Source organism: Daphnia carinata, chromosome 6 (genome assembly GCF_022539665.2).
Source record: "Daphnia carinata strain CSIRO-1 chromosome 6, CSIRO_AGI_Dcar_HiC_V3, whole genome shotgun sequence".
In the NCBI taxonomy this organism is placed as follows: Eukaryota; Metazoa; Arthropoda; class Branchiopoda; order Diplostraca; family Daphniidae; genus Daphnia; species Daphnia carinata.
The window spans coordinates 1241051-1257743 of record NC_081336.1 but is presented as its reverse complement, the minus strand read 5'-3'; the positions used below and the strand labels follow the sequence as shown (position 1 = coordinate 1257743).

The following is a 16693-nucleotide window of genomic DNA, read 5'->3' as shown; positions in this document are numbered from 1 at the left end:
GGTGCGCCCCCTACAAAGGGCATAACCAAAAGATAAGTGCGTTCCCTGTTGATAGAAAAAAATGTCTACGCGTTCCATGTGTGTATTTTTCCTCGCCGTGTTACACAAGAACACACACACACAGAGACATGTAATATTTGGGATGGATCCAGCGAAAGAAAAGAAGACTTAAGTGTCCGGATGGAGGAAGGAGGAGAAAATGGATAGACACAACCGACATCGAAATCGTCTAGAACAAGTCACACAGGGACAAAAAAAGTGGGTTACAACTTGATTGATAATCGACTCGAGGGTTAGGGGACAAAATCTGTCTCCTTGTATGAATGGATGACGACACACTTTAAGGGGGCGGTCAGACGACGTATCAATTATTATATATCCATTTAATGAAATATTCTTCTGTTAATAATAGTAGACGTTCAAATAAAACAAAAAAGGGGAGGATAAAAGTGGGAATATTACTTTTCCTGGAACGCAAAAAAATAATCATAATAAATAACTAAATTTCAATGATAGTAATGGAAATCGACTTTGCGTCGTTCGGAGACGGGCCGTAGGTTGGCGCAAGGTTTTTGTCGTGATCCAGTCAAACTCTTGGGAACGCCCGAATGGCAACTACATTGAAGACGAACTCTCTTGAGAGCGACCCAGCCGTGACGGCGTCGCGCCAGCGGTCGCAGCCACTGATCCACGGCTGAAGCGACCAACTTGAGATCAGCTGTTTCTTCTTCTTCTTTTTTCCATCAACTTGCGACGAAGACGAGCCTTTGGTGTCACCCTCTTCAACGCCAAGTGATAGAAAACACTCGGCAGCGTAGTCGACGACAGCGTCCTCGTTCAAATCGAGACCTAAAAAATATTTTTTTTAATACAATTTATTTTTCAAAAGGGAAAAGCGCCAATAGTGCCGCAGGGCAAGTATGCGCATTCGATATTAATAATATAGTAGGCCTACTGAAGCGCGAATGTTTTATGCTACCTTGATCTAAACGTCGGCTGACGCAGTCAGAAAGCTCCTGCAGCTGTTGCCCGCTCTCTTCAGCCTCTGTCCAGCTCCACTGGACTCCGAAAATCAAATCAGTATAGCTTTTGGCTCCGGAATCAACGACCAAAGCTTTCAACAAAAAAAAAAAAAAAAAGACATAATGGAGGCGATGTCAAAAGAAGAATCGAAAATCCAAACGACCAGAAGAAAAAAAAAATAAATCAATAGACTTACGAGGAAAACCAATAGATTCTATGGGTTGGTTGGCACTCAATGGTGCTTGACGTCGGATTCGCTTACCACGACGACCGCCATTGCGTTCCGGTCGCCAAGGTTGCTGTTGCGGTCTCGACTGTCTCTGACGGTAACGACTGCAAAAAAAAGGATCAAGATTCACAGCCTCATATCGGATTCATCATTGTTATAATTACGTCGTATAACTAGATGATCCTAACTAACGCACAAGATCGATATGACACACGCAAGGAATAGGACAATGGTGAAAGCAACGTAACGTTTGGCACAAGTAACCTAAGAGATTTGATATCCTGAAAGACAGGAAGGTTGGAATTTTCTTTTTTTGATTACAATCTTAACCAGCCATTAACTTTTCTCGGAATAAAACACGAAGAAACTCATCTAAAGTCTGGCAAAAAAATATACAAGCCAGACAGTCTTCCTCGAGAGGATTGGGTCACCATAAACCGGTCAAGCTTCCTGTCTTACGCCATGGTAGAAAACCAAGTTATGCTACATACAGAAATTAGGGAGTCTGAACTCCACTCTCTCTGCGGAATTTCCTACATGTCTGAGTTACAAAAAAAAGAGAACGAAGCGCTTGACTTTGTAAATAGGCAATATGCCACTACGGAGTTACGCAAAAATGTTATCAGCTCGTGTTGGGAAAGGTCGATTAAGACACAAACCGTTCGTGTGCTACTTGTTAGGTAATAAGGAAACTCCTGAAGATACTTTGTCACGGTTACATACGTCACGAAGAGGAAAAACATAAATCGAAAGGACGATATTGTTCCCCAAGTACCTGACGGATATTTATGTTTACAACTTGCCGTTAAAAAAAAAAAATATTGAAGTATGATTAAATTCAAAAAAAAAAAAAAATCTTGAAGAGGAAACTTCAATTTGAATGTCTATAAAAAAAAATATTTACAAACCTAAAAAAAAAAATATCGAAATGAAAAAAGCCTCTGATCACGCCAGTCATGAGAGTGTGTGCGGTTTACGACAATCGATTGAACGACGAGTCATTAACAATAGAAAGGAAATGTCATTTTTGGCACTGTTGCTATGGTTTTGCGGCCGTATCGCGGCTGATATTGCAAGGCTTTTACGAGTTGAAACAAAAAAAAAAGGGAGAAGGCAGTGTTTACCTGTAATCTCGGCTTTCCAGGTCGTAATCTCCGTCCGACGAGGCGATATCAACGTAGTCGTTGGGATTGGCAACATAAGGGCTATCCTCCTCCAAGTCTTGATCCTTCCAGGCGGCTGGCCGTTGTGTCTTAACGCGGTAGCGTGACTCGCCAACAGCCGGAACGGCAGGTTCGGCGGCAGGTGGCATTAAATCGGCTGCAGTGGGTGGATCATAGTCGTAGGACGCCGGTTGAAACGGCCCATCCTTTTTTGAAAGGAGAATGCAAAACAACAAAAAATTAAATTCTATTGAAGTTTGGATTTCTTTGAAATGGACAAAAGTGGATAGTTTACATGATGTGGACGATTGTTCCAGCGACCGTGTTTGCGAATGCCGTGCTGAGCTGGATAGACAATAACATTAGGTTCTATCTCCTCCGTCATTTGAATAGCGTCCGATGTGCGTTCCGATTCCGTGTGCTGGATGTAATTGCTAGTAAAAGAAGGTCATAAAGGATGAGATGACATTGCAAAAAGAGTTTAAGTTGATCCAACCTGAATTTGGCGCGCAAATCATCATCTTGGGACACGCCGTCCAAAATGTTGCGAAGGGATGTCTCGGAGGCGTAACCCGTCTGCTTTGATGGTGTCACCGTCGGCGTAGAATAAACGACGAGAGCGGGCAGTTCTCCACGAGAGGAAAACTTATGTAAAAAAAAAAGAAAGAAAACGTCATGAAAGACAAGGGGAAAGCAATAAAAAGAAATTCTTGTAAGAGGAAGTAAGAATAAAAACGATTATTACGCCCATCAGACGATTGATTTGAGATTTCGCAGTTTCGTCTTCGTCGTCTGCTATCCAATCAATAATCACATCCGCACCCATTCCTTCAACGGCCAACGTTTCGCCGTGCACTGCCCAGTGCCGTAAACGGGCCGGTAGGTTCATTACTACTTTGCCATTGCTGCCGTCCAGTACTCGAATCTGAATGTAATCGTAAAAACGAAAACAGTTGAGAAAAGAAAGACGGCCTACTTGATATCTCTTGACAACAGGAAGAGCTGACAGCGTCTACATTTTTTTTCCAATAAGAAAAAGAAGAAACGAATGTTTGGCAATTACCCAAGTCGTATTGGCAGAACCGGCCATCTGAGTCACTTGGAGCGCCACATCTGGCAGATCATCTTCATTCAGATTGGCTAGCGCTTGGATCCTGAAAGTTTTGAAGGTCCAAAAAAAAGTGGACGAAAAGAGTAAAATGGAGGTTGGTCATCAAGTCGTAAACAAAATGTAGAAAAAAAAAGAGGAGGAGATTGAGTTTTATATATTACTTGAGGGTAGTCCCAGCAGGGGCTGTATGGATCCACAGACAATGGAAGCCATTTCCGTTCAAGGCTACCACGTCTTTCCCTCCCGCTGTCCCGTTGTCCATCGTTACAATCAAATCCTCCATTCCATCGGCCGTGATGTCGCTGACGACCATCTCCTCGATCCGGCTGACGTTGCTCAACACGGTCCGGACCTGAAACGGCCAATATGCGTCCACTTGGATGAGTGCGGAAACAAAGGAAAAAATTGCACGTTTAACATATAGCTCGCATCAGTGGGTGGGGCGTGAACGGGTTGGTTCATATTCGATTTTCAGCTGCCTTAAATTATAAGAACTAGACAATTTCTGTTACTTTGATCGTACCAAATCTTTGCGACCTGAGGCTACATCTTTCAGGGAAGCCATGAAAAGACTGCCGTTGATGCCCTTGGTCGAGTAAAGGACAAAGGTGGAACCATCTCCAGAGCCTTTAAGCAATGGACCGACGGACAGGGAGCCTTGATCTGGAATACCCGTTAGCTGCAACACGTTGCCCGTGACGCCATTAACGACGGCAATGTAATCGGGGCATTTGACTAGCGCTCCTGCAATTCGAAAACACGATTACTAAAATAAGGGAACGATACGCAGTGCACGGTCACTTGCCTCTAATGCCGACAACTAGATCTGGGATTTTATCTCCGCTGATATCCTCAACGACCTGAGCCGAGCGAAAATTGGAACCAGCCAAACAAGGAAGTTGTAGCTTGTCAGTGGCTATCCCCCAAAGTTGTTTACCGTCCTTGGAACTGACAGTCCACAGCGCCTAGTGCAATAAAACAAGATTGATGATTCTGATGGTCGCCAAAAATTTTTCATCACGCGTACCCTCGATTTGCCAGTCACAGTGCAATCGATAATCCCGTCAGAATCGAAATCTGCAACGCAATTGACGGCAAAGACGGCATCGTCTAGCCACGTAGTCCACAAAATAGCACCATTGCTTCCATTGACGGCTACTAGTCCTCCGTCACAAACAGTGGAAGAAGTGTTGAAATACAGCCGGCATAAAAAGGACGTCAGTGGAGTCACCCCATTCAAACCTGTTTCATTATAATCATTCATTGACGATATTCTCGGCACATTTCTTAATATTATTCGAGGTGGAACTCACAATAAACCAAACAGATATTTCAGGAAAACTGAACAAAAGCAGCAACAGAAAATGAACCATGCATAATCCTTGAACCAAATGAAATCAAGAGAAATGATTAATTTCATAGAAATAATATGAAACCTTTACTTTATGAAATCATTGGCAAACCTGAATCAAATGCAATGATTATATCTTCAATAGAATCTTTGTTTATGTCCACAGATGTAAGGACTTTTTGGCCTTCTGATATGGCATGGGGTATGTTCACTTCCCAAACTGCTTCTTCCACAAAGCTGTCACAAGGTTCCGCAAGAGGTGCAACACCCCTGTTTGGCTTCCAAATGCTCACCCTTTGCACAAAATTTGCTAAATGTGACTTGGCCAAAAAGATCACCAAGCCTGTAAGCCCTAAGTTGGATTAAGATATATTAAATGAAATGTGTAGATGGAAGGACTTAAAGAGACACACCTGTTACAGCGCCCAAAGCAATGGTGACATATAATACAGTAATGAGGATAGGGAGACCCTTTGGGTGTTGCAGTATGAATTTCCATTAGATGAGCACCATTTGAGCGACCATTTTGAGCTCCCATTTTCTACCAGATAATGGGGAAAAATCAAAGTACTTCATCTTCCAACAACAGTCATTGACATGTTGCAATGATTTTTAGAATAAAGCAAACATCATACCTTTTCTTTGTCGGATTTCTTCCTTGGTGCCATTAGTGGCTTCTGGAGGGTTTTATCTTTGTTTGAATTTCGAAAACCATTTCTTGCAGATTTGATAAAGACTTCATCATCCACATCATCACTAAGGGTATCTTCATCAAAGCTGTCATTGGATGGCAGTTTGATTCGTACACCATTACTGGTCTCCATTGCAAAATTAACTAAACAAAATGTAAACTTAAGGTAAAATTTCAAATATTTTTGTAGGATGTCATACTACCTTTTAATTAAACAAGAAATGGCGCAAAAACCATCGAACGGAAGAGGCGGTTATACTGACTCGCATGAATGGAAATGTCCCTCCGAAATAAACAAATCTAGTTGATAACTAAACCGCTAGTGGCGCCATTGTAGTACATCTTCGATCGAATCCCTAACTGAGAAGGAGGAATACGTCATCTCTGATCCATAAGCTGTTTCCATCGTACGTCTTGTACGCATGAGTCGTACAATTCGAGAGCTCACGCAATCCTGATTGGGCTGGTTCACGAAAAACAAAGGTAAAACGTCAATATCTGGCGTGAATGGTAGTCCTTTTTACGACTCTATGCAACTGGTTGCCATGGCGCCTTAGCATAATACGTTTACTGATTGACTTTTATTTGATCCATTACCTTTAGCTATATATACATTCCTTCAAATAACAGCTTTACCAACATTCACGATACAGAGACTTGCTTTCAATTTCTATATTGCTTTTAATTTCTATACTGTCTTTATCTACCTATAACTTTGAAGAAGACTGGTTTCACCACAATGTAAATGCAATGTTGTTAAGCCTGGTTATTCTCAAAAGTTCAATACCCCGCAAACACTGTGCTTGCAGGAATGTGATATTTTTGTTTAATAGAGGAGTAAAGCTTTGCAAGAGTGAATGTTTAAAACCATGTGGATATTAGTAGTAAATGAAAAGAATTCAACAGAACTATATCAGAATTTTGTATTGTGATCAGCTTTAAATGAATTTTGAACTTTATTATGTTTGACAGAACAAACCATTTTCTGAGGGAAAAATCAATGTTGAAGAATGAAATCGTAGAAACCTGAAGGGACGAGATCGACGAAGGGCCAGCATACATTTTGCTGTCGGAAAGCACGAGCAGAAAGGCATTTGAGTGATGGAAATTCCAGTGGGGTAACAAGAATAGTATTTGCCTCTCTGGGTGAATCTTTAAGAAGTAAATCGGCCATGGTCTCTCGCATCACGTTGGCCTGATCGAGATGAGCCCCGCCTTCGAATAAAGCTAGGACCGTGGGTGATGTGAAGGTTTCACCAGCTATTGCCAGGACATGAAGACCCGTGTTACCCATGTCGTCTTTGGAGTCAGGATCAGCTCCTACTTCCAAAAGAACACGGATAACTTCAACTGATGGTAATTGTCCAACATAGATATCAGAACTGCCATTCATTTCCAATTCCTGGGGACTGAAATAATAGCTGGACGATGAGCAGGCAAGCAAAAGAAGATTGTAACCATTGAGACTGCTCCTTTCATCCAATCGGACAAGTTGATACAAGCAACGTTTCAGCTCGAAACTCTCATCGTCTGTCATAGTCAAGGAAATGAGAACAATGGTCAGCTGAATCACGCAGTCCAGCAGAATGTTACAACTTACCCCATCGTCATAGTCGTTGTGTGAATTTGCAGAACGATGCAGTTCGTTAGCTGCGCAACGAAGAACAGCCATGACATTGGGAAATGAGACAAGTTCACGGTCTTCTGCATCGCATCCTTCCCTGCGTAGAGTGTGGAAGGCCATCGCCAATCGACGGATGGTATCAACAGTTGTAATCCAAAGAGGCTCTTCTATCGACTGGCTGCACTCTAGAACGAGCATGGAAACGTTCAGAAAACGACGCCCATCACCTAAAGCCCAGCAATCGAGAGCGTATGTGGTAAGACTTTCCCAAGTCTGGTAGCTGTTGATTCCAAGAATACGATAAATAATCAATATAGCCTGCACTCTCAAAGAACCAGGATCGAAAACAGCCATTTCTTCCAGTTGTTCGGGTGTTTCCACTTCTGAAGCGTCCAACGCCTTGCTAGCCACTTCAGACCGAACTGTAGTAGGCTTAGGCAAGACAGGCGTCACATCAAAGCGGAAACCCATGGCCATCCTCCAGCACGTCAACCCAAATCCCGAATCCCCGGCGTTGATGTAAAAAGCACCGCATAATTCGAGTGCGACAATCTTATCAGGCCTACCAAAGGGTTGCTCTTCTTGTGTTAAAATGAATTCGAATACTGGCCAATTTGGTTCACCATTTGCGCCTATTGCGGCCAGCATCAGAGGAGTCAATCCTTCATAGTCTCTTTTATGGAAATCAGCGCCTTTGTTTAGCAACAGCTGCATCACTTCGATTGAACGCGGATCCGGTGAGCAGGCCCATACATCAACAATCGTCTCCGACCAGTCATTCGTCGTCTCATGGATGTCCATGCCAAGTTCAATCAGAAGTTTTGTTACATCGACGTCGAATGTCAGCGCCCAGCAAGGATTACCGTTCCTGTCATATGCGGAGAGATCTGCACCGTTTTTCACCAGGCAACGGATGACGTCTTTTTGAACTTGATCAGCCAAATGAATGACGGCAATGTGAAGAGGAGTTAGCCCTTTATCTAGGAAGAGATTCTGGAACATCACTTTGGATTGGCTTTTCATGTTTATCTGAGCTTTACAGTCCTCGACGAGATACTGTACCACGTTCAAATGTCCGGCGATAACAGCGGTATGCAGAGGTAAAGCTAGAACTTGTTCGTAACATTCTTCTTCCCACATGAGATTGCCGGGTTGATTAACGTCCATTCCGCGTTGTTCAACAAGATGCCGAACTTCTTGGAGCTGGCCGTTCTTACAAGCAATTAAAAGAGCCATCGTATCGAGACGTTGGTAGAAAACTTTCTCGATGATCTGTGAATCTCTCTTGTAATTGGATTAGTTTCAATCTGCTAAAATTCCAGGAAATCAACGAATATTGCCGTGAAGTACACTTGGTCCAAATATTAAAAGGATTGCCCGAGCACCAAAAGCAGAGAGGTATTTACCAGATACTTTCCAGATAACTTTATTATGGATTTTAAAAATCGATATTCAAACTTAATTACTATTTCTTTGTCATTTTAATCGTAATGTTCAAATTGCAGATTAATGAAATTTCTTCGGTTAATTAGGAAATTCGCTAATAACACGGTTTGAAAACAGACAAAAAAGTCGACATTCATCAACGTATTAAAAGCCGAGGAATCAGAGAAAAGGTAATAACTGTTACATCTTTGTATTTTGAAACAGCCAATTTGTGTCAACAGTTCTAATAACAAAAAGACGATGACTAGCCTATAGAAACATAATGGTTCTAATATGTGACTATTGTTATTCACTAGATTCAGGTGTGGACCCATAACTCTTTCAAGCCTTTGATCATCGGCGGACGAAACCTTCTAGGCCAGAAGCGAGGTGGATCGATTATGAGCTTCAGAGTGAAGTAAATGACACCGTTAACAATGTAATTTCCAAAAGGGAGGTTGCCAATGACACCAAAGAAGTAGGTTAACTTGCGAAAGCTGAACTTATCGGCGAGGGAGGCATGTTTTTCAAGTTGAGGCATTTGGAGATCAAGTACCCAAGCGATGAAGAGATAAAATGTTTCATAAGAAACGCCTGTATAACATCGGGCACCGTCTGCCACAGCTCGGCCCATATGTTCGTATTCTGCTGTGACTGACATTTTCATTAACGGGCAAACTAGTTTGTCTGCAAAGTAACGGGTCCAGCGACGGGCTTGCGGCAAACTATCCAATCGACAAAAATTGAAGCGATCGTCGATTCCAAGAATCCAGCCAATACAACGCCAGATATGAACAAATCCCTCCAGTTCACTTTCAGTGGCGCGAGAAATACCAAATTTCTCTGGATGTAGCAAAACGAGTCCCATAAAGGCAAACTGCGTTCCACTCATGTCCAGCTGCCCAACACCAATGTTAGTTGTTTTGGATGCAGAAGAATAATTGCATAGAGAAGATGGTGACTTACCTGATTAAGATATGGGATCTGCTGAACAGGGAAAACATCCGTGTTTTTATAGTTCCCATTTAACTGAGACAAGAACGGGCAATTAGGAATGGAGCTGAAGTCCTTCTGTAACACCTCAAGTATTGGATGGCCTTTATGAAGCGGAAGGCCGCATTGAGTGATATCCGTGTTGTCGACTGACGGACGAATCTCAACAGAATTGAGACGTGTCGCAGTATCCGTGTGATATTGTCGTACCAATCGAAGACTTCGGCGAGCTTTGCTATCAGTTTGCCACATATCGCCCATGTACCAACTGATGACGTGAATTGTCGTACTAAGGTATCTCCGGTAAGATTTTTTAGGAGTTTCCGATTTTTCCGTAAAGATTAGCGGTTTAAGCACTTGCGGCGAATACAGCATCATAATTAGTGAAACAAGGTGACAAAAAAAGATACCACTATACCAATTGCATTAATGACATGTCAATAATTTAAGATTTAGAATTAACTTCAAGTACCCGTAATATTTTTTCACAAACTGTTTTCCAGCTTCAAATTTCTTCTCATCAAACCAAGGTGGAGTTCCAGTTGGGATATCCTCTCCTAAGTTCACTAGGAAATGCTGGCCTTCAATCAACTTCTTCATGACTTCTTCCATTTCTTCTTCACACAACTCGACCTCATGACTAGCAGAAGTGTTGTCTATCACCATTTTTTTAAAGTAAGTTTAGGATACAGATTTACTGTTCCACTATACAGGTTGCCTGGCACATTGCTCCTAGATTAGTGAAAAACATTAATTTTGGTCATCTAAAAAAGAAAAACTGGAGAAGTTGAGTTACAGTTCTGAATTCTCACTAATCCGGTATCTCAAGTTTTTTTTTCTGTCATACAATGTTTGTCCAGTACGATTTCAATTCAATATCCGAAAAAATATCTACCTACCCAGGTAAAGGAAACGTTTATTAGACGAAAACAACCTTTAAAACTTGTTCCTTCACGAATTCAAGGTCTGTTTGTTTACCTCCCAGCCATCTGCCGTTATTTTTTTATACTTCTTCCAAGTTTCAAAGGTAGACATTTTGTATGCAGACGACGGAGACAGTAAAGTATAAGTACTGCATATGCTGTAAATTCAGGCAAGTTCTTTGGTTTTTCAAATGTCTTCTCCTTCTTTAAATACCTCTTTAACGTCATCGCCCCAGAAAGAAAGAGATAGCAAAGAACGGGAAAATCCCGACGAAAACTTCGACCAGGTAATATTTCAAGTCACGAAAAAATTTTGTTTATTGTAGTTAAAGGCTCCGGTCTTCCAGTGTAATGAATTTACAGTGCCCAAGCTTTAAAAGAATTTCTGCTGTTATTTTGCTATTCACTTTGAAAATATTAGTTAAATCTAGTTTATAAAATATTTGTGTGATTCTAGTTTGATGATGATGAGCCAGAGTTGCAGTATGGATCAACTTCTTCAGGGAGAAAACGTCTTTTCAGCAAGGAACTTCGCTGCATGATGTTTGGCTTTGGTGACGATCAAAATCCCTATACAGAAAGTGTGGATCTACTAGAAGATCTTGTCATTGAATACATCACAGAAACGGTTAGTATTTCTTTTCAGTTACTTTGGATTGTGTTCTTTTTAAAGTTTTTATCAAGATTCCGTAGATTTGACAAAAACAGTAGTGCTCAAGAAACCAAATTGTATTTTATCAAGGTTATGGCTACAATGACTAGAGTAAAACAAATTCTGAGTCTTATGCATAGCTGATGGTTTCATTTGTAATGGAACATTTGTTTTATTACTATTGCAGACACACAAGGCAATGGAAACGGGACGGACAGGCCGTGTTCAAGTAGAAGACATTGTCTTTTTGGTCCGTAAAGACATGCGCAAGTTCGCCCGCGTCAAAGACCTCCTAACGATGAACGAGGAGTTGAAGAAGGCCCGTAAAGCTTTTGATGAAGTTAAATACGCAGGCGTTTCTTAATTCTCTTGGGTTAACCTGAAAACGCATGGACCGTCTCTTGTGTGTATCCCACAGAATCAAGCAATCTGTAAGAAAAAAATGATAATAAACATTCGTAATTCTTTTTAAAAACTATGACAGGGAATTTTGTATACACAAGATGTATATTTTTTTAAAGATATACCTTAGTGTCTCCAAGGTAAAGTCAGACGGTCCACAGACACACGCAAAACTCGAACCAACATCATGGTAGTCTCCACTTAAAATAGTGGTGGCTAATATGGACTTGCTGATTCGACCCCGAAGACCAGGCCATTCGTCATCCGGCTCAGACAACACATTCCACAATTTAAACCTGTCCAAGATCCATTTTTATAGCTAATCAAAGGAAGAGACCAAAATAGTTATTTCTTACTTGTCTGGATATTTTAATTCGAGTTCTTGAAATTCTTCTTTCCAGATGATATCATCTTTGGTTCGATTGAAGAACAGCAAAGAAACCCGGCTTATTAAAACAAGAGAAGTATTTGAATCCAATCATAGGTTAATAGGTTACAAGGTAAAAGGCACCTGTTATTTCGTAGGACATCGATAGCGACGCGCATCAATGGCGTGATCCCCGTTCCGGCAGCAATAGCTATGAGGTTCTTTCCTTCTAATTGCGATCCAACAAAGTTCCCGATTGGATTGCTCACTTCAATCGAACTGCTACCCTCAGACAATCGATCCAATACTGACGTGAATGGTCCGTTCGGGTATATTTTGATGAGAAAATGGAGTGCAATTGGCGACTCACTTATGGAAGGGCAGTCTGTTGTCTCGCACGAAGATAGCGTGGAAGTGATAGGGGTGTAGCTGCGGATCACTTCACTGCCATCTGATGATTGGATAGAAAGTAAATATTGCATGTCTAGCTATTTCTTTAAAAGTCATTTGATCACGTAGACGCAATTACCTTCCAAACAAAGTTTTAGCTGCACGTGCCAACCCACAGGAACGTGGAAGTTTTGACCCGTGGGGAACGTCAGAGTACATAAAAACACGTTATGATTAACACGCGACTTGCGTGTTAATACACAACGACGGAAGAAAGGCGGAGCTTGGCTTAACGGCTGGAAGCCTTGGCTAACCTTCTCTACATCGCCTAGTTTCTGCCAATGGTGCGCGATTTGCTTTTTGTGGAGTACTAATTCTACTTTACCCGTTGTCAAAGAGACTGTTGGCTTACAAAAAGGATGGACATCTTCAGCTAAGCGGATTTGACAATCGAAGTAGTGCAACCAATCGTCGCTGTAGATCCGAGTATGAAAGAGATTTCCATCAATAGAAGTCGATATTCTACGTGCGTCAAGACCTTTCTGGCGAGTATAAAGGACTATGGTGACGGTGGTCGAATTCTGCATCCAATCGGTGGTCACCATTCCAGCGGAAGACGCCGATAACGGCTGAAAAGTAGGAGGCATGGACAGATTCTTGCCAACAGCAGGTTTGCTTTGAGGACGCTTGACTGGAGGCAGCATTGAGTCTGTTTTCAATCGTCCGACGAGGCACTTCTTCAACATCGATTCGTAGTTTACCCACTTATGGACTTGATCGAACAAATCCGTAGCGTCAATCCCGACGCCTCGCATCAGTTCTTCTTCTCCACCAGGATGAAATTCGAAATACGACGACACGTTGTATACCATACCTATTAAAAAAAAAAATAATCATTTTAGGATGGAAAAAGAAAAAATAGCATCAAAAAGATATGCCAAACCTCTAATGGCTAGCCAAGCGTCATTTTTGTTTTTATGTTGTGCGAGTTCGTCTAAAGTGATATCCCTTAACCGATTTCCGTTGCCGCTGAGATCCTTCGTTGAATTTGTCAACTTGATCCAATCCATCAGCGAACGACCCGGTTTTAGCGCGGTCTTGTTGCGCGGATTGCCTGTTACGGAGGATTCAGACTGATTAAACATGATTTCCTTGTTAGAGATGCAGTGACTGGGCGGCTTGTGTCAAGACTGGCTCAAGAATAGCCGATTCCGTCCAAGTCTTTCATGGCTTTAGTGCTAAGGAGCGTGCACAACCTCCGCCACGAAAGTCTTGGAAGACACCGGATCGCAAAAAAGGGGATGGTCAAAAAAGAGAAGTAGGAGGTACTACGAGGGATGCGCAACTCCCTCTAGATCAATAGTTTCTTTGTCCCTTTTGATCAGATATAATAGATAATTGGAATCAATTTAACCAGTCCCTAAACGGAAATTCTTCTTTCATCCTGGCGCTTACCGGATTTCATCAAAGCTCTAATTTTACAAAGAAAAAAAAAACACGATTCGGTCTTAACAAAGCAGTTTTATATACCACGTTACTTCCGACCAAATTTTCACGAGAATCTAATTAGCTTCGTTTACTTTTGAATGGGCCCTAGTCACAGGGATTATATCGATCGTTACCCCAAAAAGCTTCGTTAAAAGTACAAAGCGCTCACACAGGATTCTTCCTAGCGAGTGAAAATCCGACCGTTCGCGGTTGGGCTTAAGTAGGAAAGCTAAATGCGGTGGCTACATAAGAAATCGCAGTTTCAAGAATATTTTAAGCCTTGACAGCGCTTGGCGAAAGAACTGTAGTGGAGGTAGATCAATAATTAAAAAGTATTGATTTAAGAAGAGACATGTTAAAAATAGCTATGTTAAAATCCCAGGAGATTAAAATCATGTTACTCTAAAACACACATGTGTAAAACATTTCAGAACAGACTCTTTCAACTATAAGTTGCAATCTTGAACAATGTTGGCTCAGCATAGGTACCTATATAATCTATACGAACCAGGGAATGTGACCTTCTCAAACTTCATTCACACTCTTTTATAAACCCAAAGACTATTAAATCTAATGTATGTGAAATGATGTAATAAAAACTAAATGTAAAGAAAAAAGAACAAACCTGTGGCAGAAGCTGTTGATACATTCAGATATTCCATTTTGAACTTCAGCTTACAATTTTAATGTGAGGTTCCACAAACATATGCACTAGTTTGATTCCTTTTCCTATGTATTCGACGAGTATCCCTTAAGTCGATTTCAACGAAAGATCCGTACTAGATAATAGATATGCACCGACTCGGGTATAACTTCCCATGAATACGTAAAATTAAGTATTTTTGTGTCATTGTTAACCTACTTATTTTCAGGTCATACTTTTCTAATCGTACTTTTACAGAACTCAAATTGATCCATCTTTTCAACAACACAACACTGAATTTAAACACAATTTAAAGAATAAGGAATAACAAGAGTCTCAAACACGATTTCAAGTCTCAAAATCTTCGTCTGCAGAACTACTATATGGGCGCCAACCTTGCCACTCTGTTTTACACGTGACATTTTAAATCAATTTAAGCTCGTTAAGAGCTTAAATAAATTTAAATGAAGTTTTTGGGCTGAAGATTCAATTTTTCATTTTAACTGTTCAATTCATCATGTTTTTCCTTGGCACAATAGTTGATTTGCATATGTTCTCGAATTTTGTAATGTTTTGTTAGAAAGCAGACGACGTTTGATGTTCGCGGCAGAAAGCCGACATCGTGACTTTGGGAAGTTGTCGTATTCTCGAGGATAAAAGGAAATTATGAAAGCCAACTTGTAATAGTATTTTAGTCAAAAACCGAATAGTCGAAAACTACAATAAAAGAAATGGCTACAAAGATCATCAATAAGACAGTCACGGAATTGTCCCTTCGAATAACACGATGCTTCTTTGTCTCGTCTAAGGTAGTACGTTTTGAATTTAAACAATCTGGAAAAATTGTCGTTTCAAATTTCAGGGAAAATATTTGATCGTTGGAAATAAAAACATAACCTTCTTTGCCGTCTAACCTGTTTTGTTTTTTTTCAATTGAAAGGCAATTCACACCAATGCAGCCCTCTTCCAAGAAAGATTGGAAACCTCACTAACAAATGGTATGCTATTTATAAAAAAACTCATAAATCCATTAAATAAAAAGCAAAACATATTTTGCCTATCCATTTTTAGACGAAGAACAGTTGCCAACTACAATGAGGCCACCTTTACCCATCATATATTCAAGAAAATTAGCTTTTACTCCCAAATTTAAGGCTCCACGCCAAGTGTGGGTATCAAACATGGATACAGTTGAGGAAGAAAAATTGGGGCTAATTGACTTGCATCCAGAAGTGTTTGCTGAACGTCCTAGAGTGGATATCATTCATGAAAATGTTAGGTGGCAACAACTATATCGCCATGTGGTACGATCATCATTGAAAACTCTTTTATCTGCAAGATTGGTAAAATTTATTTACATTCTCATGTAGTCCTACGCTAACACGAAAGTGAGGTACGAAGTAAGGGGAGGTGGTAAGAAGCCCCGGCCGCAAAAAGGCAGTGGTAGATCCCGGCACGGATCAATCCGTTCTCCCATTTGGAAAGGTGGTGGGATTGTTCACGGTCCGCGATCTCCCACACCGTATTTTTATATGTTAGGCTTTAACACGCGGCTCAATGGACTTCGATCTACTCTCTCTGCGAAGCTCGCTCAAGTAATTTTTTCAAACCATGCCTTAAGAATATCTCTCAAGAAATTGTCTCTGCTTTAGGATGATCTGCACGTTGTAGATTCGTTAGACATACCGACAGATGATCCATCATATTTGGAAAAGCTCGTCGAAGAACGAGGTTGGGGACCGGCTGTTTTGTTCGTGGATGAGTAAGTATTAAATTTTTTTCATAGCTTTCCTATAAGCAATGCTCATCCATCCATTTATATAGCAATGACATCATGCCCTTAAACATCACTGCAGCATCGGATTTGTATGGTCATTACAATCTCATGCCTGTCTATGGTAATGATGTTATAATTAATCATTGTGTTTATTCATCAGCTAATGTCTGTTTTCTAAAAGGTCTAAACGTGTACAGTATGCTGAAACACCACACATTAGTCTTGACTCTTGCAGCCGTTGAGCGTATTGAAGAGCGGCTTCTGTTCCATCTGAATCGCAATGACGCCGCTTCAGCTGGGCAGAAATATAGACTAGATTCCGTATAGGCTGCTGTCTAATTGTAGTCCCTGTTGGAAAGTAATTATATTTTCATGTTTTCATTCCTTAATAAAGAGATTTGAAAACCCCTCACAGAGAAGAGCATTTACCAGCCAAAAACA

General features: G+C 41.0%; 7 protein-coding genes across 9 annotated transcripts in view; 3 read left to right on the top strand and 4 right to left on the bottom strand.

Annotated features, from left to right (window-relative positions):
- Positions 1–66: 66 nt before the first annotated feature.
- On the bottom strand, positions 67–6092 carry LOC130689447 (uncharacterized). The gene is given in 18 exon segments (XM_057512404.2): positions 67–730; positions 778–849; positions 980–1114; positions 1220–1356; positions 2377–2621; positions 2711–2849; positions 2912–3060; positions 3161–3340; positions 3479–3569; positions 3688–3878; positions 4050–4270; positions 4332–4491; positions 4554–4768; positions 4990–5229; positions 5291–5336; positions 5338–5418; positions 5513–5712; positions 5772–6092. Coding segments are annotated over 17 exon segments (2715 nt in total). The 5' UTR covers positions 5702–5712; positions 5772–6092; the 3' UTR covers positions 67–506.
- The window catches only part of LOC130689444 (uncharacterized), a 45006-nt gene continuing 30513 nt past the window's right edge, over positions 2201–16693 (top strand). The window contains exon 1 of the mRNA XM_059495953.1: positions 2201–2216. The gene's annotated coding sequence lies outside the window, so the exon portion shown is untranslated. The remainder of the gene's footprint in view (positions 2217–16693) is intronic.
- Positions 6566–8499, bottom strand: LOC130689502 (protein fem-1 homolog A-B-like). Its single transcript, XM_057512446.2, has 2 exons — positions 8233–8499; positions 6566–8172 (listed from the first exon to the last, which is right to left on the bottom strand). The coding sequence occupies exons 1-2, from the start codon at positions 8426–8428 to the stop codon at positions 6566–6568; spliced, it is 1803 nt and encodes a 600-aa protein (XP_057368429.1). The 5' UTR covers positions 8429–8499.
- Positions 8814–10569, bottom strand: LOC130689433 (uncharacterized). Of its 2 annotated transcripts, none has more exons than XM_057512389.2 (4): positions 10510–10569; positions 10083–10342; positions 9584–10022; positions 8814–9515 (listed from the first exon to the last, which is right to left on the bottom strand). In XM_057512389.2, the coding sequence occupies exons 2-4, from the start codon at positions 10274–10276 to the stop codon at positions 8937–8939; spliced, it is 1212 nt and encodes a 403-aa protein (XP_057368372.1). In that variant the 5' UTR covers positions 10277–10342; positions 10510–10569; the 3' UTR covers positions 8814–8936. The 2 variants fall into 2 exon arrangements, with proteins under 2 accessions (XP_057368372.1, XP_057368371.1); XM_057512388.2 differs by having other exon boundaries at positions 10407–10515.
- On the top strand, positions 10663–11660 carry LOC130689442 (transcription initiation factor TFIID subunit 13-like). Its single transcript, XM_057512399.2, has 3 exons — positions 10663–10820; positions 10991–11161; positions 11373–11660. Exons 1-3 carry the CDS (start codon positions 10725–10727, stop codon positions 11547–11549), a joined length of 444 nt encoding a protein of 147 aa, XP_057368382.1. The 5' UTR covers positions 10663–10724; the 3' UTR covers positions 11550–11660.
- On the bottom strand, positions 11245–14829 carry LOC130689432 (cytochrome b5 reductase 4-like). 2 transcript variants are annotated; one of them, XM_059495960.1, is made up of 8 exons: positions 14695–14713; positions 14458–14611; positions 13288–13458; positions 12484–13218; positions 12099–12405; positions 11944–12033; positions 11713–11883; positions 11245–11614 (listed from the first exon to the last, which is right to left on the bottom strand). In XM_059495960.1, the coding sequence occupies exons 2-8, from the start codon at positions 14492–14494 to the stop codon at positions 11560–11562; spliced, it is 1566 nt and encodes a 521-aa protein (XP_059351943.1). In that variant the 5' UTR covers positions 14495–14611; positions 14695–14713; the 3' UTR covers positions 11245–11559. The 2 variants fall into 2 exon arrangements, with proteins under 2 accessions (XP_059351943.1, XP_057368370.1); XM_057512387.2 differs by having other exon boundaries at positions 14458–14829.
- Positions 15070–16660, top strand: LOC130689437 (large ribosomal subunit protein uL4m-like). The gene is made up of 7 exons (XM_057512393.2): positions 15070–15284; positions 15416–15473; positions 15547–15779; positions 15846–16070; positions 16128–16237; positions 16300–16373; positions 16434–16660. Exons 1-7 carry the CDS (start codon positions 15207–15209, stop codon positions 16577–16579), a joined length of 924 nt encoding a protein of 307 aa, XP_057368376.1. The 5' UTR covers positions 15070–15206; the 3' UTR covers positions 16580–16660.

Excerpts from the sequence above, each read along its gene's own strand:
- LOC130689432 (XM_057512387.2), bottom strand. The coding sequence starts at position 14,494 with ATGGAATATCTGAATGTATCAACAGCTTCTGCCACAG. Across the intron at positions 12,034-12,098 it reads GATGTCCTACGAAATAACAG|CCGGGTTTCTTTGCTGTTCT; the intron begins GTGCCTTTTACC and ends TGTTTTAATAAG. Across the intron at positions 11,884-11,943 it reads GAATTAAAATATCCAGACAA|GTTTAAATTGTGGAATGTGT; the intron begins GTAAGAAATAAC and ends GATCTTGGACAG.
- LOC130689433 (XM_057512389.2), bottom strand. The coding sequence starts at position 10,276 with ATGGTGATAGACAACACTTCTGCTAGTCATGAGGTCGAGTTGTGTGAA. Across the intron at positions 10,023-10,082 it reads TTTGTGAAAAAATATTACGG|TGGTATCTTTTTTTGTCACC; the intron begins GTACTTGAAGTT and ends CAATTGGTATAG. Across the intron at positions 9,516-9,583 it reads AGATCCCATATCTTAATCAG|CTGGACATGAGTGGAACGCA; the intron begins GTAAGTCACCAT and ends GGTGTTGGGCAG.
- LOC130689437 (XM_057512393.2), top strand. The coding sequence starts at position 15,207 with ATGGCTACAAAGATCATCAATAAGACAGTCACGGAATTGTCCCTTCGA. Across the intron at positions 15,474-15,546 it reads GGAAACCTCACTAACAAATG|ACGAAGAACAGTTGCCAACT; the intron begins GTATGCTATTTA and ends ATCCATTTTTAG. Across the intron at positions 16,374-16,433 it reads CAATCTCATGCCTGTCTATG|GTCTAAACGTGTACAGTATG; the intron begins GTAATGATGTTA and ends GTTTTCTAAAAG.
- LOC130689442 (XM_057512399.2), top strand. The coding sequence starts at position 10,725 with ATGTCTTCTCCTTCTTTAAATACCTCTTTAACGTCATCGCCCCAGAAA. Across the intron at positions 10,821-10,990 it reads CCGACGAAAACTTCGACCAG|TTTGATGATGATGAGCCAGA; the intron begins GTAATATTTCAA and ends GTGTGATTCTAG. Across the intron at positions 11,162-11,372 it reads TTGAATACATCACAGAAACG|ACACACAAGGCAATGGAAAC; the intron begins GTTAGTATTTCT and ends TTACTATTGCAG.
- LOC130689502 (XM_057512446.2), bottom strand. The coding sequence starts at position 8,428 with ATGGCTCTTTTAATTGCTTGTAAGAACGGCCAGCTCCAAGAAGTTCGG. Across the intron at positions 8,173-8,232 it reads ACAGTATCTCGTCGAGGACT|ATAAAGGGCTAACTCCTCTT; the intron begins GTAAAGCTCAGA and ends ATCTCTTCCTAG.